Source organism: Tubulanus polymorphus, chromosome 2 (genome assembly GCF_964204645.1).
Source record: "Tubulanus polymorphus chromosome 2, tnTubPoly1.2, whole genome shotgun sequence".
NCBI lineage: Eukaryota > Metazoa > Nemertea > Palaeonemertea > Tubulaniformes > Tubulanidae > Tubulanus > Tubulanus polymorphus.
In genome coordinates, this window is record NC_134026.1 from 3,503,740 (window position 1) to 3,528,440 (window position 24,701).

A 24,701-nucleotide genomic window follows, 5' to 3' on the forward strand; every position below is an offset into this window, starting at 1 on the left:
TGACATTCCCGCCGAGAAGTCAAAGAATGAAATTATTGCCACCGAAATGCCATTAGATTCGAATCCTGCAAATGGAACGATGGTTGATTTTCTATTAAGGGGTGCCTTCACGTTGGAAAGCGCCGATGCCCGGGCCACACCAGTCTACTTAGTTTTGTGGCCAATTTAACATACCGTAAATCGGGGTGACTTGAGACGCTTATTTGTGATTTTTTCAAATGCAGCTCGAGGACCTACCAACAATCTACCCAAATGATGATTATTTGAACAACAATTGGTCCCTCTTCAGTTCTAGGCATGATGAAAAAATGTGTCTAATGATTTTCTAATTTTTTTTTATTCAGAAACAACTGTCTCATGTCACCCCAAGGTGAGGGTCTTGAAAATTTGCTGTAAATAAAAGTCTGTTTGATTTTACGCCGATAATTTGATTCTGTTTGTTCACCAGTTGCAGACTTTAAGCAGCTTATACAACTGTGGAACAATTGGATTCAAAACTCAGTAGAACTGGATCCAGAACTGTAGAACTGAACCGCTGACTACGTAATATTAGAAATCAAATAAAGCCAGAAAATTTGAAGGAAATTTCGGTCTAGGAGACGACGCCTTCGGCCACTCACTGCTTTTGCTTTTGATGGCTGATCGGGTCTTATCTAAAGGTCGTACTCAAGCTGGTCAGTTAGGGATCGAGTTCAACTAATACACCTTTAACCTGTGGAAACAGTAGGATATTATGTACAGCCTTGCTCCGATAATTAAGTCTTTTTACTTTGGATCATTTAACCAATCCGTGAAATTGATTGTCCGACAACTATTTCCTAAAAAATGTTGAAAGTCTATTTTACTCTCCCAAGACCGACTGAGGTGCATGGAATGTATGGTGACATTTGAAGTTACCACAGGCAGCCGTTATCAATATAACTTTTTGAATTCATCGTGGGAAAAAAACCAAACTTTTTGAATTCTGGATCTTAGGTAGAGAGTCTAGATAATTCAAGATCAGTATTTGCTTAGGTCCCAATTTTGTTGAAAATAACCTCTCTCGCCTAAAACATCACGCTGGCCATGCTTAACAATGCAGGCCCAACTTAAAAAAGAATAGCCTCTTAGAAAGAGTTGCCTTATCAAAATGCTCAATTTTGAATAAGTCGAAATCATTTTTCAATGAATAGGCCTAATTCCAAAATATTCAGTATTAATGGAAATGTCCATCTATCGTATATCGCTATTCTATGGTTATTTGCATTGATTGACCAATTTATTCGAAGACTGTTTCAGTCCACTGGAAATACACTACCAAATTTTCCTTGGAGATCTGAGAGTAGGGCATAGGCTAATATTTTCATTAGATAGAATAGGTTTGCGGATTTTTACTTCATCATATTTAGAAATATTCTGGGAAGGATTAGCCATGCATTTACAGTATCTGATGCTGTACTATATATACATCATCGCTCCGTCATGCCGAGTTGTACATTTCACATCAACCAGTGTCTACATGCAGCTGTTCAGTGTGTACACGCTATATCTGAATACGAGGCTGGAATAACACGCTCACTTCACGTAGTTCATTTTGGTCACTCAATCAAGTGACACAAAATAATTCCTGTTCCTAATGGCGAAACTATAGGGGGATTATAATGGAGCACACCATTTGGTAATTACCATGATTACTTGTTTCTTTTTTGATAACGAAGCTGTCAGTCAGTCAGTGTCATAGTACTAAACAGTACTCTAATTAGGAGTAACTATTTATGCCTTATAGTTTGGACTTGACAAGTTGACTTGTCCTACAAACAGGCACTCGAATAATGGGCTCTGATACTGGATAAGTAATTGATAACCCGCTTAGCGTTACGTATTCTTTTTCTCCTCATCCACCATATTTATCTAGGAGATTCGGTCGGGTTTGGTTAATGACTGTTGTTAAGTAAATGTTCTCATTTCAGCCCGGAGGGTCGGATATTCTTCATCTATGACCATACAGTATTGCAAAAAGAAGAAGATGATCTGAAAGATGCAATAATTTACTTTTTTCCACATACAGTTAGTAAATCTGCGTTAAAATTATCGGTGTTGATTAAGTATGGAACGCTATCCACTAATGTCTTCCATTTTTAGGTTGATCCCACCACTCAGTGTGCCATCTGTGGACAGTTAATGGGTATGGTTACACTATTCAAAGAGTTGTTCAAGACCAAACCAAAACTTTACAAATTGAAGAATGACAAGTTTGCTGTAAAACATATTGACCAATATACAATGGTAAGATAGATTAAATTTCAAGTAAACCTGTTTATATTAGTATGGAGTAGATTTTGTGCCTGTCATGCAAGAAATGAAATCTATTACTATTGATCGGTATTTATAATTTTTGCCTTGAATTCTATTACTGTTTTAGGCTCTTGCTGGTAGTCATAAGGAGATGGACAATACATTGGTGAAGCAGCTTGATGATCTTTACCAAACTTTCGCATTTTACCAAGCCAGTATAGATACTGTTAAAAAGGTAATGATAAACTTCTATGAAATGTAGCAATAGGCCTATGTGTCTAACTTTTGAGACCTTATATAGTGCTTAGCCTCCAAAATGATATCTAAAATTTTTTTCATTTTGATGAAATTGTATGCCTACTATGTGGACCTATGTACTAGGCGCCGTATTATTGATTTTTCCTCGGAATTTCTCTTTTTCAGCTTTGTAAGAGTCGAGAGAGATTTCTGCAGGAAATGGAGTTCATTTGGAACACGTATTTACCATTCATACGTAAATATGATGACCCGTTGCTCTCCGCATTTCATATGATACCCACGGTACAGTTGCCGCGACGAGGTGCAAAATTATTCCTCCAATCATCCCACATATTACAAGCTAGTCGTTATAAACCTGGTATTTTAGGAGGCTGCATCATACTCAAAAACAGGTTAGTGAAATCCCATATGCGTTTTGTCATGGGATATTTTTCTTTGTGAAGATGTGGCTAATGGCATATGCCTTTTTGATGATAACTAATGGAACTAATTGTATTTCTTCCTAGTATTCTTTGTAATCAGCTTCCAATTGCTTTAGCAGCGAAGCTCTGCCTAGTCAAACCAAAACAGCTACATGTAAGTTATTCATAAGAATTTTTGATAAAGCATATTTTTCAGATGAAATGCAAAATGGTGGAATTTTGATGGAAAATTTCTTTATATTTCAGCTTCCTTGTCAACTAATAGAAACCAGTAAGTAACTGTTTAGAAATTTTGTATTTGTTATTCCTTATTTTTTTATCGCTTAACAGTTTGTTCATCTTTTCTCAGACCTTCTGCTTCCGGTCGGTGTACGGATTTTAGTCGTATATTTGAATTCGGAAGAAAGAAAATATGTGCGTCCGGTCGGTAGTCAAAATGCTCAAACCCAAAGAGTTGCTGAAGATTACGGGTTATCATCGGTCCTTTCACGAACCAGCAGTATACAGGAAGATATGGCAATTTCGATGCTGAAGACTGAGCATGAGAAAGAATCAAAAGAAGAAAAACATAGTGAGAATTGGGATGCTCCGCTTGGACGTAGAAAGATGGATGATGTCATTACTTTCACTAAACCCACGCGAGCTGGTAATGAAAAACTCAAAAAGGTGAAAGATGATGATGAGTTGGTGGATGTGTTTGAAAAAGATTTGATGAAATTTACTGATGACCCTGGAACACCTGTAGAAAATCGGGGTGGTACAAGTTTTGTAAAAGGACTCAAAGTAGAAGGTTGTAATACAACACAGAATAATCACAACATGAATGATAAGTCAGAGAATGATTTACAAGTAAATGAGCTCGCTACTGAAATAGGTGATCAGCTAACTACTTATCAGAGTAGTTTGATAAAGGATAAGGGAGATGCACCTGCCTGTTCTGATGAAAAAACAAATGAACTCTCTAAAGAAGCCAAGGCAGTGTGCGATACTTCTCATTTAAGTATTGAAAAGGATAACGTAGATGATGAGACAAAAGATATTAGTTCATTATCCAATATTTCATCATACGTTTCTCCATGTGATGAAATTACGTCCAATTTTGAAACAAATAATGAGGCGATGACCCCTAGTGATAGCTTCCCCACCAATGATAACATTGATGCGTGGTTTGTGAATGAACAATCAGGTTTGAATAGTGGTGCCGCATCAGAAGAAGCGAAAACACATGAATCAAAAGAGAGAAAGCGTGCGTTGACTAAGAGTTCAACGGGTAGTTATGAAGAAATTGGTAGAACATTCAATGATTTATCAATTGTTCATTCGCGTTGTTGCAACCACTTCAGTAATGAGAATACGTGTGGAGAGCAGCAGTTTAAATCAAATGAACACTTCCCGGTATTCAAAGGTTGCCAAGATATCGGTAATTTTGAAGGCGAGCCGGTAAGTGAAGTAGACAATAGTGAGAGTAACAGTAGGAAAATGAACGATACTGTGATAGATAGTCTGAATACTAGCGGTGGTAAACTTCACATAAACGTTGATCGATCGTTAAGTTTCAATAAACGACACTTATCGAATTCGAGTACTGAATACCAAGAACTGCAGGATGAAATTGAAGAAGAATCTGAAAATCATGTCGGACAGTCGGTTTTTTATTGCGACTGCGGAAACAATGGAGACAACAATTGTGAACAACTGGTGGCTATTTCATCACACGAAAAAAGCTCTACAGAACTGAATTTACTGAGTGAAGATAAACAAAGTTTGTTATCTAGTTCTATTAGTGCGGAAACTAATACACTCACGAATAAGGACAATCTTAAAAATGATGTGCAGACATCATTAGCAGCAGATTGTGATGATGTTAAACATAGTAATTCCGAAATTAGCGAGTCAGATATTGATCAAAGCCTGTCAGATATTAATCATAGCAGATCTGATATTAATCATAGCAAATCGGATATCAATCATAGCAAGTCCGATGTAGCTCGTCAAAGCAAATCAAAAAGCAAGAAAATTTTCAAAACAAAAAAGACCCCATCACAAGCCAGTACAGATGAAGACAACAGTCTGCAGGAAGTACGATTATATGTTCAAGGTCATTCTGATATTGTACTCTTGTTATTGATGACGCCGTCTGCAGCTGAAAATCAAAGTCTGATTAAGGAATTGGTAAGCATGAATTCACCTATATTTGAATTGCAATTATGGCTTATTTTGAGCATTGAAAAAAGTCGAAAAGCTGGGATGAATTATTTTCTTGATAGTGGAAAACATCAGTTACTCAACTAGCCGACTTGGAGATGCAGATCAAAGAATGCTTGCAGACAGCAGAAGAAACTAAGGTATATTCGTGAAAGCTTCATTAGCAGTGTTTCCAATGGATGCATTTACCTTTACACGAGTACCTCTTATTTTCAGCATGTTCCTAACACCTATAGTTATCTCAACTATGATTCATTTGAACGCAGCCTTCAGGGTAAGTACGGATGAAAATTTCAGGTTTCACTCATGGCATTTCACATAATTTCATATCAAAGTCTTTTCCCGTCTTCGTATTCTGTAGGTAATATGTTGTGTCCAGTATCTTCTGTGGAGAATGATTTTGTGGAGATCGCTAACAATTTGCACAACGATTTTTCCAAATCTCCGGAGACTTCTAGTGTCACTCTTAAGTAAGATCCATATAGGCTGTCGATGAATGAGATTTTTGAATTTCCATTGAATTGTTATCAATTTCATTTCAGAAGTCACTCATGCTTTGTCTATGGACATCAGGGAGCTACGAGTGAAACATATTTCACGCCGAATTTAACTCCGAAGCAACATGCAGACATTCCTGATCCTAAAGATCCAAATTCATTCATCTTAGAACCGAAAGTTCAGAAACTCCTACAAAAGGATTTAAACATCACTACGATCTAGATTCTGGGTCAAAATTACGAATCATCCTCTGATAGTGTCTTACTATGGACTCTAAAATTAGAGGTCCATGGTTTAACGGAGAACAAGACACTTAAAACTGTACAATAATTTTCATGACTTGTTAGTGCAATGGTAAAATTGTCCATTTTTCCATGCCATTAACAGTTATTTCAAGATTCAAAATTTATATCGTTAATCTGAATAAATCAAGTGGTAAACGTTTTAGATTAGATGGTGCTATAAATAATCCGTCCTGGATGTTTTTACTCTGCCGACTGGTTCGGCATCTATTGTCTTCCATATACATGTATAAAATGTTCAGACCCCGATTCAGTGTGCTATGATTTAGTGAAAGAAAATCTGTAAGAAAATATATCTGTAATAAAGTATATTAAATGGATTCTGCTTTGCTGTAGTTGGGAAATCCTCTTCATTCTGTATTACGTCACATTGAAGATTATATTCAATCCAGGCCGCTCGGTATTTTAGACCTGTAATTCACACATTTCTGCAGGGATGTATGCAGGATTTACAAAGCGTATGCTCTGTTGAAAATTGGTCTCATTTTCCTGAATTCTGGGCATTTCTTTTGATCATACCATATATGGTAGTAATTAAAATGGCTCCAGCACACGCCCGAATCTGAACCCGGTCTGTTGTACACTTGGATCGTGATCACGAAAAAAGATTTCCAACTTCTGCAGCGTTCATGCATCAGGAATTCGTTCTCGAGTGTCCTCGTAAGATTCTGATCCAGAGAATATGTTTGGTAACGTTTTCATCAATCTTTTTTCATACTTTTGCAGTACGAACCAACTAAAACAAGTGCTTATGTACAGGCTTGATTTTATTATCTTAACTGATATATAACTACATAAGTAAAACCAAATTTTATTCAGTTTCAAATACTACATATACATATTACATACAAGCAACAAATTCAAGATATACGCTTATCTGCAACTGACACAATAGTGGTAATACCGGTCTGGAAAATATTTACAGAAACAAAATAAGTTAATTCTTGCCACAAAATGTTAGCCTTCAGATAAAACAGAACATACATTGAGTCTAATGTAGAGAACTCCTACTTATCAAGTCACATAGTTTTCTCTTAGGAACAATAACAACTTTCTATAAACCCATCCATTTATAAGTGCCGAACTATACAATCGCAATGGCCCCAATAACAAATATTCCCGCTCATAGTTATATGTGAACTCCATTAAATACAAAGACAGTTGAAATTACGGTTTAGGTAGAACTTATTAAGAATCATTGTGTGAATAATGCTGCTAGCTCCAGTAATAACACAATAATCACCAACTTATACGATCAATAAAACTTGACCAATTTTACGAAACACTAAGCGTGCTCGGAAGGAACTGAGACTGAAAGGTCACCATTCAGAATATGACACTGGGTACGCGGATGATATACCGAGAACGATCAGTTCATTTATATCCAGGAGGGGGTTGTGGTATCTGCTGAGACGTAAATCCGAGTCCGATCCCGCGATGCGTATGCGTTGTCATTCGCGCGAATTCGTAATCCTGATCGAGTCTCTGAAACAGTTCTTGCTGTTTCTTTTTCTGTTCTTCGCTCATTTTCGACGAGTCGGTACTCGCGTGTTCTACAGAAGCGCCGCCGCTCGTTTCACCTTTTATACCCATCAGTTTACGGAACTTTGCGGAAACTTTACCGTCCTGGTCCTGTGAGAATACCGTGCCCGACCATTGGTCCTTATTCTCCTATAACAATAGAAAACGAAGTAAATTTCGGTTACAAATAGATACCATAAACATTTTAATCAAATAATTCATAATATCGGTAATACCAATTCAGGGTACCACTTTTGACTTGCTTTTTCCCTGACATGAACATTGTTTTCCCGGACGGACTCGGGTAATAATATTAACACAGTCAAATACATAATAGATGGAAACCGTTTGATTTTTTGCGCCATCTAGCCATCTCAACAAATTTCCCTGACTTTCAGCTATTTTACAAAATTCCCTGATTTCCAAGTAAGTGGCAACCATGCAATTTTATTACCTCCTTCTTTTCTTTAGCTTTTGACCAAAGCAACTTTCGTTTCTGAATCTGTTCGGCGTATTTCAATGGATTCACAGCGGCTGGATTATAATACTTCGGCACCGATACACCCGTTAATTCTTGTGCCTGAAACCAATTCCGAAACAATGAATAATAATTGATGTCTTGAAACGATCAACAATTCAGAAATGTGCTAAATAACCAAGTTCCAATTCAGGTTACAAAAACACCTGAAAGGCCTATATTACCTTCTGGTGCATAGCTGCCATAGTGTGTAAGAAAGCTAACTGCGGAGTAGCCTGCGCGTTATCTGTTGTAAGCGGTTTACCGCCGGTCGCAGCCAGCAGTGGGTTCTCGTATAAAGGTAGATTACTAGGCTTTTCACCGGGGATCACTGAAATTATATAGAATCACTACGTCAGAAAATCTGTTAAGATATATCCGGAAATTCATTTTTCTAAAAACTAAAACCAAACAAAGGGAACACGGAAACAAAAGCGAAAAAAACGTCTCTAGCGTTATGAGAGACAACATTTCTGAGATCAAACATGTTTCTCTGTCTACGTGCGTCATGTGCAATAGGCTTTAATACCGAGGACACCAAACACTACTAGACTCAAGACTTAAGATTTCAATTCTTACGCACCAGGAACTTCCTTTTTCTCAACCTCGTCAAGCTTAGGTAGGATGCCTTTCTCGATGTCTTTCTGCGCCTTCAGAAAGTTGGCTCTCAGTTGATCTTTGAACGTCATTTTCTTGTTGGTCGGACTCGGCGATCTCTCCGATACACGCCGATGACGCGGCGAAGCGCTTCTACTTCTGTGTCTGCTTAAAGTACACGAAAACATGAAAGTACCGTACCGGTAACAGGTCAAGTAGAATCAACTGATTTTATAAACCGATTGCCACGCGTATACGTACCTTCGTTTTGGACTACCACGTCTCCTACGGTCTCTACTACGACTACGACGATTACGACTGTGACTTCTACGACGTCGACGTCGGTCGCGACTGCTTCGTCGTTTGCGATCTCGACTGCCTCCGCGACGACGACGACTCTTCCGATCGCGACTGCTGCGTCGCCGCCGGTGACGGTCGCGACTACGCGATCTCTTACGTTTACCGCGACTACGACTGCGTTTACGACGTTCGTCACGAACTCGACTATGACTAGGTCGCGATTTCTCTTTCCGACTCACCGATTTACTCGGCTCTTCGACCTCGGCCGCAACCTCCTCAGTCGTCGGTGACTTAACTGGACTTTTCGACTTTGACTTTTTCGATTTTGGTTTTTTCTCGTCTTCCGATTCGCTATCGCTCGAATCACTGCTGCTACTGCTACCGCTACTATCCGATGAACTGTCATCGCTGCCACTACTCGAACTCCCTGCTGTTGACTTCTTTTTCGCTTTGGCTGGAATCTTCGGAGAAGAATCGTCCTCCTTACGTTCTGCAGTTGATTCGTCCGGCTTGATTTCCATCTGCAATTGATATTAATTCTGACAGATTTCAAAAATTGACTTTTTCTCAAAAATGAAGGAGTTTCGAAGGGATTTCTGGCATTTTGCTCAATTTCAAGGAGTTTCAAGCACCTCTAAAGCATTTTCTGGGGGAGTTTCTAACTAGGAATCATGGAGCGGTAGGGACTCAAATTCACACGATTTAGCTTATCAATCTTGTAATAGAATATGATGTACTGAGGAATCATTTAAAAACCGTGACAAACCTCTTTTTTGTTAGGTGTTACTTCAATCTCTGAATTTTTCGCTGGACCGTCGCTTTCCGCTGCATTTGCCGATTCAACCTGTGAAAATAAAGATACCTTAGGTTAACTACTGTAACATTATAAGCTTTTAATCGCGGACATTCGTGATAAAATATTAGCAAATCAATAAAGAAATAACCTAACCAAGAAAACCCCGAGTTACGCTATTAAACATTTATTCAATCACACCGTTCTTTCCAACTATTTTTAAATTAACACTTGTGCTTTTTTTCTATTTAAAAGTAGTCACGTACGTTTTTGTTTTCCACATACAAACCGTTCGAAAGTTGTTATGCCCGATCGACTGTGACCTACCTATCGCTTTCAAGAGGTCAAATGCGGCTTGTTTCTCATCAGAGTACCATGGGGTGCATTCGCATTGATGCTAGTGGCATATTTATATAAATAACACGTGTTATTATCGGAGCATGAACTAGTCTCATTTTATATAAGAGTGAACTCGAAAGAAATGGCAATTTTTCTGTTTTTTTTTGCTGTTGTCTGAATGAATCGGGACCACGGGAATAATACGTAAGGAAGGTATTTTCGCTGCAATTCTCTCTCAGACACGGAGCAAGAAATGGAAGAAAATAAAGTAAATTTCGATGCTCTCCAAGCATTTTTTCTGTAGAATCTAAATTTTAAATCAAGGCCAGTCTAGGGAAACCTATTTTTGATTTTTGTTTGTTATGGCTATACCCGACTATACATTTCCTTGTTTACCTGATTCACTGGTTCAGCTGATTTAACATCAACCACAGCCGGGGCTGGTACTGGTTCAGCCATTCCGATTAATTCAGCGAATGAATTCCATTCAGCTTGTAATTCTTCGGTTGTTCTCGACGAAGAATCAACCGGTACCGAAGCCTAAAATAACAAACTTTCATTATCATTCAAATGGTAATTGTAGTTTTTCCAGAATTTTTATTGAGTTGTTTTTTTTTTTTTCATTTTTCAGTAAATATACGTTTATCATCATTCCTTTATCGTTTCCTTTGTAGCTGAGCCTCACGAAACCATCGGATCTGATACCTACGATATTATTCAAAATTATTCGGCATTTGTTTCATATTATTGAAAAAGACTTAAAATAGATTATTCATTATTGTTCCAGTTAATTCTTAGGCAATAGAATTAAGTTTTTAATTATAGAACTTTAATCAATTAAACATTTACGTGCAATAAAGCGAAAGTATGATGAATGCTTACCTCGGGAAGGGCATCAACAACTGTGCCATTTGACGTTTCGCTGTAATCTGCTTGTCGATGTTGTTTCGGTTTCTGATCGACACCCGCCATTTTGTCAATTTCGGTCAGAGTCGTCGATTTTGTCGGCGTATTTTCGACGGATTCTTCCACCGTATTCTCGTCGCTTTCATCGTTACCGTAGTTCACCAACGACGCCATTAAACTACCGCTAAAATATCAAACCCACCTCGCTATATTAGATGCGTTCGAAGCGCTCTAAATCGCCGTAAATTAACGCGATTAAGAGAGATTAAGCGCTATCTACGTCACAACTACCGTTCGGTTGAGTCTAAACGTAATGAACCAGGGTGCAACACCCAAATATAATACAATATAATTTTATTGAGACAAATAGTTAAATGCAATAAGCCTAAAGATAAGATACAGTACCGCTGGTGAAAAGAGGAAAAGACTCATTCGAAATTGGGTAATCGTGGATCAATTTAACCTATATCAATCCTGGACACAGGACAAAAATCAGAAATTTATGAAAATAAAGTTGAATTGCATAGGTAGCTACTTAGTGCTGCCATCTACACTTGAGCTCTTCCGGGTTCCGTCGCTTTGTAATATGAATAAAATCCACTTCAAATGATGTTTTCACCGCTGCGTGATCGAATAATAAGGTTAATTTGTTGTTTGATTTTAAACTCAGAGTCCAAATTTGCCCGAGTATAAGAAAACTGTGGGTACATATATAGCTACATACTAAAACTGCATGTTTTAAATTAGCGAATCTGAAGAGGATAGTCTGTGTAAGAATTGCTTGTCAATGTGTATCGCCTTATTACTAATTCACTAATCACCACAAACAGGGCGTGAATGAAATAAGGAATTTCTTATTATTGATATTTAGAAAAAAAACACCATAGTCATATCATTATTGTTATTAAAACCTTTAAAATTTTGGTTTTGAATTAAAGGTTTCCTCCTTTCATACCACAAAGATAATCTCTGACAGACTCTGATTGATTGAATAGAGGATTAAATTTTTAAAAGAAACTGCAATTTCATAATTTATCATGTATTGACGGAGCACACAGCCTACTTTTGATGATTAGTATCACTTTTCAGTGTCAGGGTTTCTAATTAAAACTCTTTATTACTTATGCTGCGTTGCTGGTGAATATGATAATTATAGCAGCTTAAAACACCTACTGATTTTGAAACTTAATGCTAGGCGTTATATCAGATTTGGAATATTAATGCTTTAAAGGATCTCGTATTTTTGCAGTGATGTCTAAATTCTGCGCCTGCTTCCGGCAGCCGGTTCAAGAACTGCACGTGTTAGATTTCCGTCACTGTAGCTTAGCGACCGTCCCGAGTGAAGTGTTCTCGTGGGAACGAACGCTCGAAGAACTTTACGTTGACGCTAACGAAATAAGAGATTTACCTCGTGTATGTATCACGCACTAATTCACAGCACGTTCTCTGAGATGAACTGTTTTTAATCATTCTTGTTCATTTCAGGAACTTTTTCACTGTCACGGTATCAGAAAATTCAGCGTTAGCGACAATGATCTACAGACTATACCACCCGCTATAGCCAGCTTAATAAACCTTGAAGAATTGGACATCAGTAAAAATGGTAAATTCATTTGAGAAGAATTCCTCCTAATTTCCTGTTTAATTAATGATTAGTTCTCAATACAATGTTTTGTGTGACCCTATCCGTGCCGAATGATTAAGTCATGATTTGAAAATTCTTAGAATATTCCACTCTAGTGCGTTGTATAATAGGTATACTGCTTAAGTGCATCTATATCAGCAGTGTGGTTTATCGATTGTTTCCAAATTTTTTACGATGTTCAACAGCTGTGTGAGCCATCTTTCAATGAAATTCAATACTAATTACATCAATACACCGCAATGTGGCGTAATAGCGAAGTCCATCACTGATTTTATGCACTGCACTGAAATGGTAAAAGAAGAAAATTTTGTCTGATGTTTTTTTCAATTCAGGGATAGTAGAGTTACCCGAAAATATTAAGGGATGCAAACGTCTGTCTATTGTGGAAGCTAGTGTGAACCCATTAGGAAGGTAATTTTAATAAATCATTTCTTTTCATATGAAAATGCGAACGTTCTAGTTTGTCGATACTGATTGTAAACTTATTAGTATTGGTAGATGAAGATTTGAATATCGATTGATTTATTGTAGGTTACCTGATGGCTTTACTCAGCTGTTGAATCTTACACAACTATTCCTCAATGATACATTCCTCGACTATCTACCTGGAAATTTCGGAAGGTAGCAAATTTAGCCATTAGATAAGATTTCATTTCGAAGGCCAAATTTCATCGAAGATTTCCTTCTACTATTTCAGACTTTCGAAATTGAAGATTTTAGAAGTTCGAGAAAATCATCTGAAAACGTTGCCTAAATCTATGTGCAGATTGATAGAACTTGAACGTCTGGACATCGGCCAAAATGACTTGACAGAATTGGTACAAAAAACTGAAAATTAGCAACAAATCAATCATCAATATCTATATGCTTTATCAAAGTGTTGAACATTGCTATGTTTTCTAGCCTGAAGTAATTGGAAGTTTGCCCGGTTTATTGGAATTGTGGTGTGACTGCAATCAGATAACTGCTCTGCCTGCTGTAAGTTGATTCATCTTAATTGCACAAATAGAAATGACCAGTCAATTTCTAGACAAAAAATGGATATTTTTTGGTTGATAGTATGACTTGTGATAGCATGTAGTGAAGCCATGCTATTTGGCATGTGCCCTGAATCATCTATGTAAGGTCTGGCATGTATTTTGATATACTTAATCAGTGTTGTTATATAAACTGTACTTAAATAATGTCATTGAAGGCTATTGGTAATCTCAAACAATTGATGTATATCGACGCATCAAAGAATCGAATTGACACGTTGCCACCAGAGATTGAAGGATGTGTTTCCCTATCTGATCTGCACTTATCTACAAATTGTCTAAAGCATATGCCAGAAACTATTGGTAAGTCCTCGTGTTACTTCTTTATTTTCTCAGTAATTATGATGATATCATTTTTTCTAGATGTACGTCATTCTTTCGTCAACAGGTCGTCTCAGCAATTTGACTACGTTGAAAGTGGATGATAACCAACTTGTAGCATTACCTTTTTCAATTGGAGGGTAAGTTGTAGCCCTTTCATATCATTGTCACCTTGTGTTACTGACATTTTCAACAGAAAAAAAAGAAATTTCTAAATTCTGGTTTGAAAATATGACCAAATGATTATTGATTGAATATACGTGTATCTGGTAGTCTGCAATATAGAATTCTGGAATACGCTTGAAAGATATCCCGACTGTTTCATAGAATGCTGTTCTGGCAGAATAGTTATTCTGGCTGTCAGGGTTCATAGCGGTTCTTGAAAGTCCTTAAATGCTGGGAATGGGTCAATTCAAGGCCTTGAATATCATGGAATGGGCTCACGGCTACCAATTCTGGATTACTAACAGCCGCTGTCAGTAATCAAGAATTGGTAGAGTTAAAATGACCTATTTTAATTGTCTTTTTTCAATTAGATAGATTAAAGCTGATTTATTATTTTCAGGCTTGTATCTCTGTCAGAGTTGAATATCGGTTGTAATGAATTACAAGATCTTCCGCCGAGTATCGGACTGTTGCGTCATCTTCGCACGTTTTACGCCGATGAAAACTTCATCGAAATTTTACCACCAGAGGTAATGAGATTGCAACTTTGAAAGTGACGTATTAACTAAACTATTTCAAGAATAAACTCCTAAAATCAAGCTCTGACTGAATTTTGAATAATTCTATACTCAATAAAAACAATGCTTGAAACTAAATTCTGCGTAAAATGTTGCTGTAATTGTTGAAATCTAGTTGTGTACTAAAATGTAGTTGTAATTGTTATATTTCAGCTGGGTAGCTGCGGGGGTCTTACCGTTCTCAGTCTACGATGCAATAAACTACAGTACGTTCCCGATGAAATCGGTCGTATTCCGCGTCTACGCGTGCTCAATCTCAGCGACAATCAACTGCTATTTCTACCGTTCAGTTTCACTCGGTTGAAACAATTGCAGGCGTTGTGGCTCTCGGAAAACCAGGTTTGTGAAAACTTTCAGGGTCCCTACAACTCCTTGAATCCTTGAAAACTCCTTGATTTTTGAATATATTTTTCAAGGTCCTTTAAAATCCTTTAATTTTGAGAAATATCCATAAACTCCTTGAAACTCCTTAAATTCTGGGAAAGTCCTATTAAAAATTTTCAACAGGTCCTTTTCAGAAGACACTGTATTCTATTATTCTTCATTGTATGACTTGTGAGTGAAAGTTGTTTCACTTTGAGATTTAAAGCATTTATCATGTAAAACCAAAACCGCACACACAACAACTGATCAAAATTTGAGAAAAACATGGATTTTGTTTTTGAATTTTCGACTTTTTTTCCTTATATATGACCGCGAAAACCTCCTTGAATTTTGAAAATTACTCCTTGAAAATTCCTTGAAAAGTCCTTGAATTCTGGATACCAGGAATTGTAGGAACCTTGACTTTGTTTTCAAAATCGTTCAGAGATTGAATAGGCGTATTTCTTTAATTCTCTGACAATTGACTGATATTTCAGGCTCAGCCATTAATTCCTCTGCAAACAGATGTCGATCCTTTGACCGGACAACGGACATTAACGTGCTATTTGTTTCCTCAACAGCCGACACAAGATCAAAGTAAGCATTCTTCGTGTAGAGACACGAAACATGATTGATGTAATCGAGCCTTTTCTCTATTGCTTTATGTGAAGAATCGCGGATAGAATTTGGGAAATCACAGTTATCAATGATAATGACCAATGCAACTTAAATCTAAAGAATTACATACGTAATGGGGGGCTTTAACTGGTAACATTAACCAGTAAGATGTGAAATTGAATATGATTTACAGGTTATCCCTACGATGATGGGGCCAGTTTTCACGCATCAATGTGGGACGAAGAGCGAACGCGTAGACAACAAATTCAGTTTGATGCTGCTACAGATGAAAGACCTGAGGTATTTAATAGCATTACTTCAAGGGAAAGGGCCTTAAAAGCCTGGTAACCCTTAACTGGTTTGCAGTCGCAACTTTTGAGGGTTTATTCCCTTCATTGAGCAGAATTGCTGCTACACCACTCGCCAACTACCTCTATAATTGCATATTTAAAATTTGTCTTCTCTATAATACAATTGCAGGGTAAAATTTTACTGGCAGCGAACACTCCATATCCTAAAGCTAATCCCCGTCACAATCGTAACCTCGCTCTTCACAACCAGTCGAAATCAGACAGCAGCCAGATATCAGCAGATAACCCGACTTACGGTGCTATAGAGGTGAGTAGTAACCAACCGTTATATTCTAATCTAATTAGGCTATGTGTATAGTTGAGTAATAATATATACTAACATGTAATGAAGTAGTTTGCTGTGAAACAGTCTAAACAGAGAATCTTATATTGTATAACATAAATTCTATTTATATGGGTACAAAAGTCATCTGGGCTATGCCATATCTTTGAGCAGTTAGATGTAGCTGCTATGGTTTTAATCCCAATGGATCTCTATTCAAGAGAATTAACAAAAGACACTAAAACTCTTAACGCTTGTCTTAACAGATTTTTTAGCAACATTTGTGTCATCTATTGATACCGAAATCTTTACGCAACCCTGCTTTGAAATACCCTATCGATCTTAGCTAGCATTTGATCAACTTTTGCTTACTTTATTGCAATAAAGACAAGCTGTGTTTATATGATCTGCATAAGATTAATAAACCAGTTGCTGTGCTTAATCTGTTCTTGTAGCGCGTGTACATTTCTGTCTAGCATGTTATTAAAATGTGTTATCCCATATAGTCCAATATTAGAATGTTTTATTTGTTGACCAGTTTAATACCCGATACAGCCCCGATATAAGGAACGGATGTAGATTGTGTATTTGAAAAAGTGACAAAGTTTCTTTATTGCTCTGTTTTAGAGTCATAATCGGGAGAATGTAATACTTGGCGGTGGTTCTCCCACTTCCCCTCTGCTGCAGGAGAGGCATTTCCTTATTAAGCATGATAAGGTAAATGTACATTTTCTTCAAGAGGGAGATATGCATTTACTTTTTTTTTCCAATTTTTTTTCTACCCTAAATTTTCATTTCATTTTCATTCATTCACTCAGCATATATAACACACGCATCTTGCATCCGTATGTTCTTCGTACACAAAAACTCTGTGCTTACAAAATCACCTAACTTGAAATTGATTATGGAAATAAAGTTGATTTTCGTTTATTTCTTGTAGGAAAAACAAGTGAAAGATAAGGCAAGGATTCAACAGCAACGAACGCTGCGAGAATCGATGGAAGAGTTAGACCAGGCAACTGGTAGTACAGAACAACTCGATGGCAAGAATAGGAAAAAAGATTCAAAAGGTACCCGGTACCGATTGGCCACTTTCACCCATGCTTAATTGGCCCCTCAATTGTAAGCTAAAACAGGTGCCATTGTACAATTTTAGGGAAAAGTAAAGAAAAGTCTAAAACTCAGTCCAAAGAAGAGCAGAACGGTTTCAAATCAGCCGGGAGGGATGATCGCAAAGTTAGGTCGCAAGGGATGAATAGCAGTTTGCCGGTGACTGCGTTATCTCCTATAAACACGGATCATAATCACAGCATTTCGGATTTCCGACAAGTCCAGCCAAATTCTCGAAACGTATTTCAGCCTCGACCGGGACAGTTAATCAGAGACTCGCATTCTGACTACGCTCTGCAGAATATACCAAAATATCCTCAGATGTCGTCGCCGTATAATTATCCTCCTTCGAACGCTTCGTCCTCGAAGCCTTCGTCCTCGCGATCGCAGCAAATGAGTCATCATCGTAACTATCACGTCGCGCGTCCGCATCACCACCATCATCATCATATGAATCACCATCGTTCGAATCGTAGCAGACGATTCAGAGACTACGACAGCGATACCGGGTATCGCAGCGATTCGGCCGGGTATCGTAGCGATTCAGCCGGGTATCACATACAGAAACAAATGCACCGGCCGCAAAGACGTCGAAGCGACTGCGAACCGGCCGGATACTCGAGCGACTGGGACGGATCCGTCTGCCTAATGAGGTCGCCGCATTCGTCAAAATCGACGTCGAATCGCGCGAGCGGTTACTCGAGCGACACGGGTCACATGCGCGCGAAATACGTCAACAATAACGATCGCGTCGCTTCGTTCGAGAATCTCAAAAATAGACGAGCGCAGAGCGGCGAACAAGCGTCGTCGAAAAATTCTTTTGCTAATAATTTGCTCAGCGATCAGTTATACGACGCGAATAGAGTACAAGCGGGCGTCGCGCAGATCGTGCCTCCGTTACCACCGCGATCTCCGAATTCGAAATCGTTAACGAATATCGCGGATACCGGCGCAACGGATCATGCCGCGCAGTTGAGGAGAAACAGCGATTTCGGCGTTACCAGAAATTATCCGGGTCACAACGCAACTGGAAAACCTAGTCCGTTACAGCACCAGCGATTGATGGTAAGTTACGGTACTTTAAAATCTAAGGTATTATTCTTATACTTTAAAGGGTTTTTTCTCGGCTATTGATCTGATTAGTGAACAACACTGATATTTCCAATCCGTTGCTACAGTTCACTATGTTAAAGCAAAAATAGATGTTATAGCTATGAAATATCTGGACCGAGTTTCATGGTTCTAATTTCATCTCACAATTGTGGAACCAGGGGCTGCCCTATGGGTGGGGCCTATTATTCTATGGATCACGCCTCTTGTCTCACAGTTTTATTATTTGGATCTCTACTGAATTTTCTCAAATGTTCTATGGGCTTAGGACTACAACAATATTGGCCCCTTGTTTGTATCAACCCAGCAGTTGCTCTACTGGGTGGCATCCGTGTCTTTATGAATCGCCACTAATTCTTATCAGATCATTACTAAATTTGGTATGGATATTCTATAGTTCAGTTGCTACTTATTTACATAGCTGTGCTTGGATTTCATCTTCAAAGGGTATCGTTAGAGATAATCCATCAGATAAATGAAGGATAATGAAGTTAGCTGACTATAGTGGAGCTCAGCTGGCAGGCTGCTCGTTTATTCTAAGATTTGGATTTGTATTGGTTTATTTTTTCAGGATCTGAGCAATGTTTCATCACCGACGCCGAGCGAAGACGAAGTGTTTCGAACGGGCGGAACACCGAATTCCGTCAACCACCGTCAGCCGTCAGAATCTCCCGATCGCGAACTGTCGCGTTATATGAGTCGACAAGATAGTCCGTCGATGGCGATGATTCCCGAACATCGTTTACCGGTCGAGATACCGCAACGGAAACAAAACACGAACAATCTGAACGTCGCCGGGGTGAACGACGCGATCAAATCACCGACTCACTACGAGGAAATATCGGCGTACAAAAATAACAACGATTTACCGACGTCTCAGGTATCGAGTTCTGACAGCGGTTATCACGGAAACGGGTTAGCGGAGAGAATGCAGGAATTACGCATGGGAGGTAAATTGATTGCATTGTATTTGATTTCTATGAGCGTAGAGAAGTACGATGCGAAATCTAATGTATGATCTGTTATGTTAGACATCGAACATCTGTTGTCCCTTCCCGGCTAGATTAAATGTCATTTGGTTGGGACTAAAGAGGTTTCAATGTAGTGTCATAATCAACAGTATGATTTTACATGTATTTGATGTAGACCAATTTATAACCAATAAAAATTTTCATTGAAAGTGCCAGCCCCTGGCCTTTAACTTGGCTAACCTCACTCATTGAAGTCCAACAGGCTTTTAGTTTTTGTTGTTTAAAATGCAGGTTCCCCAATGGTTCCGCCGCCGTCTCGCACACCACCATCGCCGCCGCAACAGTACCGTCCAATGCCACCAGGGGGCACAACACCATCATATCGCGACTCTCCGACATCGGCTAATTATTCTCGAGAAGGAACTCCCTCGCGTGCTGTAGAATCGAGAAGTGATGGAGCTCAAAATTTGTCCAAACGAAATAAAGATTTCGGCAATTGGCAAAAAGTAAGTTTTTTCCTTATCTGTATTTATTTTGGCTCATCCACTAATGATATAATGAAATAAATGATCTCTTTTTTCATTTCAGATGGCTGTTAATATAGTTAAGAACCCCGGTTTAGGGTTTAGTATCGCTGGTGGGGTCGGCTCTTCCAGAAATCCATTCCGACCAACAGATGACGTAAGTTTGAAATGTTTTGTTGTTTGTCATGTAGGCCTAAAACATAGAACAGACAAGTTACTTTATACTGATTTTCAAGTGACTGCCAAGCGATTAGCTAGGTAGTACCATTGACTCTAAAACCAAGTCAATGGTACATAGGCCTACAATGTATGTAGTTGTGCGCAGATAGACATCTCAAATTCATACAATATGCTTAGAACGGAGAACGAAATTACAGATGTCGATCATCTTCTTTGAACTTTCAATGTAGACAAGTTGGCTGTAGACCATGTGGGTTTGACATGGCATTGTCCATTTACACTGAAGTTGACTTGCTATTTGGCCCGGCAGATTCACACGCAACGCTCGCACTCATCGTTTGTGTAAATTCATAATACTTAGAGAAAGTGTTCTATTTGTTGGACTACAAAAATGAAAATCATATGGTATTAATCACGTTTAAGAATGCATTCATACGAATTTCTCATTCTTATCAAATACGCGTAAGTCAGACCAAAAATGACGGTCTCAAATGATCCGACTTATGCATTCTCTACTATCGTTCCTTCCAGTGAGGGTGCATTCCATTGAAATATTTTTAACTCATATACATTAGTCCATTCCATAAAATTGTTTTGATTTTTCTATTAACTAGTAATTTATGTTGCGAATAATTATTACACTTGTCAATAACTACAGAATGGAACCAGGTGTTACTTACCATTCATTTCAAGTGCCTTGTATTAAAACGTTTCTGCAATTTATTGACGATCATGAATTAATCGATAGCGAGAGTGCGCAGTATTATTGAAGACAATATTATCTTTAATACAGGGCCTAGAATATCTTAAAGAACTTATGAAATAATACATGATAAATGATACAATGAATTACTTGATATATTTGCCGTTAGTTTGTTTCATATTTCTATGTGAAATTCCGCTCTATTAGATACGTATAGCTCAGAAATGACAAGTGAGTGAATTCGACCTAATGCATTCTGATGAGAACATCTGTGCACGTGTCAACTATTCACAATTGATAGCGTATGATTTTATTCATTTGGTAGATGTAATTTCCTACTGAACACGAGATGATCGTTTATTATTCAAATCAAATCTTGTACGCTGATTGTGATTCCTCTTTGAAGAAATTTTATCACAATTACATGTAAATGGCACCCTTAGAAAACTACCCGATATTCATGATTTGATTATCGTAGCTTAAAATGGTATTCTAGACTTTGCTATCAAAATACCTGTGGTACAGCCTTTAATGTGCCCTGAACCTTATTAACGCGAAAAACGTTTGAATAAAGAGAAACCAGTAAAAATGTCACGGGGAATAATATTGTTAGAATAGCGTTACTTTAGTGCAGTGTTCTCTGTATGCTGCAATTTTTAAGGGCTGCATTATGAAATCGTGGTTGCTGAAGTACTTAGCTTATACGGAGTGACTGATTTTCAGAGGGATGGATGTAGATATAAAAGTGGTGGCTCTCCGCCTCTAAAACCTGTTGCGGAGAACACTGTACTCTGAAATACAACAAACGGTACTTTCAACAGGTCAATTTTCAACATATACACTGTATATCAATTTGTTGAAGATAGATACTTGAAATCAGCTGTGACATCACCTGCAACGATGCTATATCAATAAATACCAACTGGTGTTGTGAATAATTAGTACAGGGCATTGACGACCTATCAGAGTGATAGAAAAAAAAACAAATCAAATATCAGTCTTGAAAGTTTGGCTAATCGATGATTGTGTTTTTCCATCTGTTTTTCAGGGTATATTCATCACCAAAGTTCAGCCGAATGGACCGGCAGCGGCAAAGTTACGGCCCGGAGACAAACTAATTCAGGTACGTTAATTCGTAATCCAATATTTATGTTGTAAAATCGTGAACTATACTTTGAAAAAGATTCGGCTATTTCTGCAGAGAAGTTTAAAAACCACTTCTATTTTGAGCATCTTTCTCAAATAATCAGCCGTAATCGGAAAAACGATGGTTTTTGATTTGAGTTTCGACGATTGATTTTCTCTCGACTGCAGGTGAACGGAGTTGATTTTATGAACGTCGATCACCACAAAGCTGTGAACGTGTTGAAAGGAAGTTGTAAAAGTGTGACTATGATCATTGAACGCGACGTGGTCGTATAACATCCAACGACGATGACGACTGCCATCGGTCAAAAATACTGCCATCCATCGCTTGTGAAATGCGGCAATCTTTTATAAAGTCTGTGCACAAAGTCCTACCAATACCGACACGTCCAGAAATTTAAGTATATAAACGTATACTGCTGTCTTTTTTGGATTTTCTTTTGTATGTATGAAGCATTGTGCAGAGTAAGTTAGTGTGCTAATAGGGCAGCAATAGGGTAGCTACCCTTTTAGTTTAAGTCTTCCACTGAACCGAATTTTTTTAAAATATACTTATTCAACTATCTCGGGCTAAAATAGATTCAATCGTGTCGAATTGTAGCTACGATTACCGGAGATATACGTTTACTGCTGTTGATGATTTTCTACTTAATTTTTCGATAAATCGTGATGATGGCAATAAGAAAAACGCTTCCTAAACAGACGACATCCTCCATACAATCGCCACGTACCGATTAAGAGACATTTGCCGAAGGGTTCAACTCTGGTCTCGTTCACGGAAGTCAAGCGTGCTAACCGGTAGACCAATAAAACTACCGTAGTCTGTAGTGGTTACACAGCTGATCTCATGCTTTTTCAAGTTGAATATTGATTACTTAATGGGCATTTACGTCGTCCATTTATTGGGAGGATTCTGTTTTATATTGTTAACGTTCCAATATTGTCTACTGTCTGTCTCTCGTATGAGAAGCATTGTTGATTTGTTCTATTCATTCTTTGTTAGATGATATAGTTTTTCCCAGTACTTATTATTGAATTACGTGTATTATTGAACTATGCCCATTTACAATATAGTTAGTTAGTTGTGCAAAATGTGTGTAGCCACAGGAGAGAAGGTCTGTTTAGTAATTTTGATATAATCAATATGGCTTATTCAACTTGATCATTTATTCAACTGCTTCAACTGATTTCTTTCGTGAAATTATTCTTCACGAAATGTGATGATTTGTACCCAGTTCCACAATTCATGGTGAAGTTTGAGACTCTAGTTAGAGAGTGGAGATCAGCGTATGTGCAATGGTGAAACAATACAGTAGATAATAACTGTGATTGATCTGTGAATTGTGGACTCGGCGTATGAAAAGTCTTTCATAAGATTCCAATCCGTGCATAATCTCTGTAAAATACGGCAAGTTTCAAAAGTTGCGGGCGACTAAATCTATAACTATGCATGGAGTAAGGAAACCTGATTTTGAAATTATCGCTCAACCTCGAGTTTATCTCTCAATAGAGCTTAAACTCATTTCTCAGTAAAATCATCGTTCACTGCTGCAAATTTATCTTGAATATATTTTCGAGGCGAATATTTGACATGTACTTTTCATGAAGATATTCAAAACAAGAATAACCGTTTATTGTATTTGTACGCACTTCAATTCCATCCATAAAAAACATATCAGCAAGTCCGTGAAACTCCGACCAAAACCAGGATGCCGACATTCTAAACATCATGATATATGGTATTGTAGGGTTTTTTATCATTATACAATCAGTTTGTCAGTGAACGCTGTATGTACCTGCCAAGTGTCGAACATAGGGTCATGCAAATTCTTGCATATCATACCGGAATTAATATTTTTTGTATAGCGATTATATTATAGTTCCCAGATTCTTGTTGATGATAAATATCTGTGACACTATTTCGATGATAGTTGAATTCGTTTACTTCGGTCTATAAGATGTTATAATAGTAGTTGATGTAAGACTCAGCCAGTTTATTCAGTCTTAGGTGAAAATATCATGTTGCCATTAGCAGAGTAATATAACAGCTTCAAAAATGTCAACCAAACAATTTTCAATTTCAGAGTTGTCAAAGGGGTCGTCCATTCATTGTATACGCTTAATTACCGGTATCTTCAATATTTTTGTTTTTAACCCCAACATAATTTACAGTTTGTTTAATTTTGAGTTAAGAACCATGTTCATATATATATATATATATATATATATATATATATATATATATATATATATATATATATATATATATATATATATATATATATATATATATATATATATATATATATATATATATCCGCGGTATTTTTGCACCGTTATAAGTTGATTACATGAACAGACAGTATGTACACCTGTCACATGCACTGCGTGTATTCTCACTTTCTGCCTAACTATCAGCAATATCTGGTCTCGCTATTTGACTGCATTGAAATGATATCATATCATACTAGTATTCGATCGGTATAGGTGATCGATATTTATTATGAATTGTTAGGATGCGACAATTTTTGAATATATAAACAGCGGAACTTTGTTATAACGACTTTGATACAACGATTCATCGGATATAACGAATATAGAATATAGAATTTGGTCCCAAATAAAACAATTTAATTAATTCCAAACTGTTCATAACGAACTATCG

At 37.6% G+C, this 24,701-nt stretch overlaps 3 protein-coding genes across 4 annotated transcripts; 2 read left to right on the forward strand and 1 right to left on the reverse strand.

Moving 5' to 3' along the window:
- The first annotated feature begins 1,560 nt into the window (after window positions 1–1,560).
- On the forward strand, window positions 1,561–6,256 carry LOC141899238 (uncharacterized). Of its 2 annotated transcripts, none has more exons than XM_074785419.1 (12): window positions 1,561–1,657; window positions 1,950–2,046; window positions 2,122–2,265; window positions 2,402–2,509; window positions 2,698–2,924; window positions 3,039–3,108; window positions 3,201–3,225; window positions 3,304–5,126; window positions 5,222–5,307; window positions 5,360–5,433; window positions 5,521–5,629; window positions 5,702–6,256. In XM_074785419.1, the coding sequence occupies exons 1-12, from the start codon at window positions 1,641–1,643 to the stop codon at window positions 5,877–5,879; spliced, it is 2,958 nt and encodes a 985-aa protein (XP_074641520.1). In that variant the 5' UTR covers window positions 1,561–1,640; the 3' UTR covers window positions 5,880–6,256. The 2 variants fall into 2 exon arrangements, with proteins under 2 accessions (XP_074641520.1, XP_074641521.1); XM_074785420.1 differs by having other exon boundaries at window positions 5,222–5,299; window positions 5,376–5,433.
- Window positions 6,257–6,717: 461 nt separating this feature from the next.
- On the reverse strand, window positions 6,718–11,230 carry LOC141898304 (uncharacterized). The gene is made up of 9 exons (XM_074784146.1): window positions 11,224–11,230; window positions 10,909–11,116; window positions 10,423–10,566; window positions 9,661–9,738; window positions 8,856–9,415; window positions 8,581–8,762; window positions 8,183–8,328; window positions 7,935–8,060; window positions 6,718–7,630 (listed from the first exon to the last, which is right to left on the reverse strand). Exons 2-9 carry the CDS (start codon window positions 11,104–11,106, stop codon window positions 7,334–7,336), a joined length of 1,731 nt encoding a protein of 576 aa, XP_074640247.1. The 5' UTR covers window positions 11,107–11,116; window positions 11,224–11,230; the 3' UTR covers window positions 6,718–7,333.
- A 264-nt stretch (window positions 11,231–11,494) lies between these two features.
- Window positions 11,495–24,190, forward strand: LOC141898302 (uncharacterized). Its single transcript, XM_074784145.1, has 22 exons — window positions 11,495–11,573; window positions 12,182–12,345; window positions 12,418–12,535; window positions 12,910–12,988; window positions 13,109–13,198; window positions 13,275–13,395; window positions 13,481–13,555; window positions 13,773–13,917; window positions 14,003–14,075; window positions 14,501–14,630; window positions 14,832–15,017; window positions 15,539–15,638; window positions 15,853–15,959; window positions 16,140–16,277; window positions 16,920–17,009; window positions 17,233–17,362; window positions 17,449–18,467; window positions 19,084–19,462; window positions 19,775–19,989; window positions 20,072–20,164; window positions 21,939–22,013; window positions 22,205–24,190. Exons 2-22 carry the CDS (start codon window positions 12,184–12,186, stop codon window positions 22,310–22,312), a joined length of 3,633 nt encoding a protein of 1,210 aa, XP_074640246.1. The 5' UTR covers window positions 11,495–11,573; window positions 12,182–12,183; the 3' UTR covers window positions 22,313–24,190.
- The last annotated feature ends 511 nt before the right edge of the window (window positions 24,191–24,701 follow it).

Bases quoted from the DNA above. Each gene is read 5' to 3' on its own strand.
- LOC141899238 (XM_074785419.1), top strand. The intron at 3,109-3,200 runs GTAAGTTATTCA...TTTATATTTCAG, and splicing joins TCAAACCAAAACAGCTACAT to CTTCCTTGTCAACTAATAGA. The intron at 3,226-3,303 runs GTAAGTAACTGT...ATCTTTTCTCAG, and splicing joins TTGTCAACTAATAGAAACCA to ACCTTCTGCTTCCGGTCGGT.
- LOC141898304 (XM_074784146.1), bottom strand. From the start codon at position 11,106: ATGGCGTCGTTGGTGAACTACGGTAACGATGAAAGCGACGAGAATACG. The intron at 10,567-10,908 runs GTAAGCATTCAT...TTGTTATTTTAG, and splicing joins TTGTTGATGCCCTTCCCGAG to GCTTCGGTACCGGTTGATTC. The intron at 7,631-7,934 runs GTAATAAAATTG...CTATTGTTATAG, and splicing joins AAGCTAAAGAAAAGAAGGAG to GAGAATAAGGACCAATGGTC.
- LOC141898302 (XM_074784145.1), top strand. From the start codon at position 12,184: ATGTCTAAATTCTGCGCCTGCTTCCGGCAGCCGGTTCAAGAACTGCAC. The intron at 14,631-14,831 runs GTAATGAGATTG...GTTATATTTCAG, and splicing joins TCGAAATTTTACCACCAGAG to CTGGGTAGCTGCGGGGGTCT. The intron at 22,014-22,204 runs GTACGTTAATTC...TCTCGACTGCAG, and splicing joins CCGGAGACAAACTAATTCAG to GTGAACGGAGTTGATTTTAT.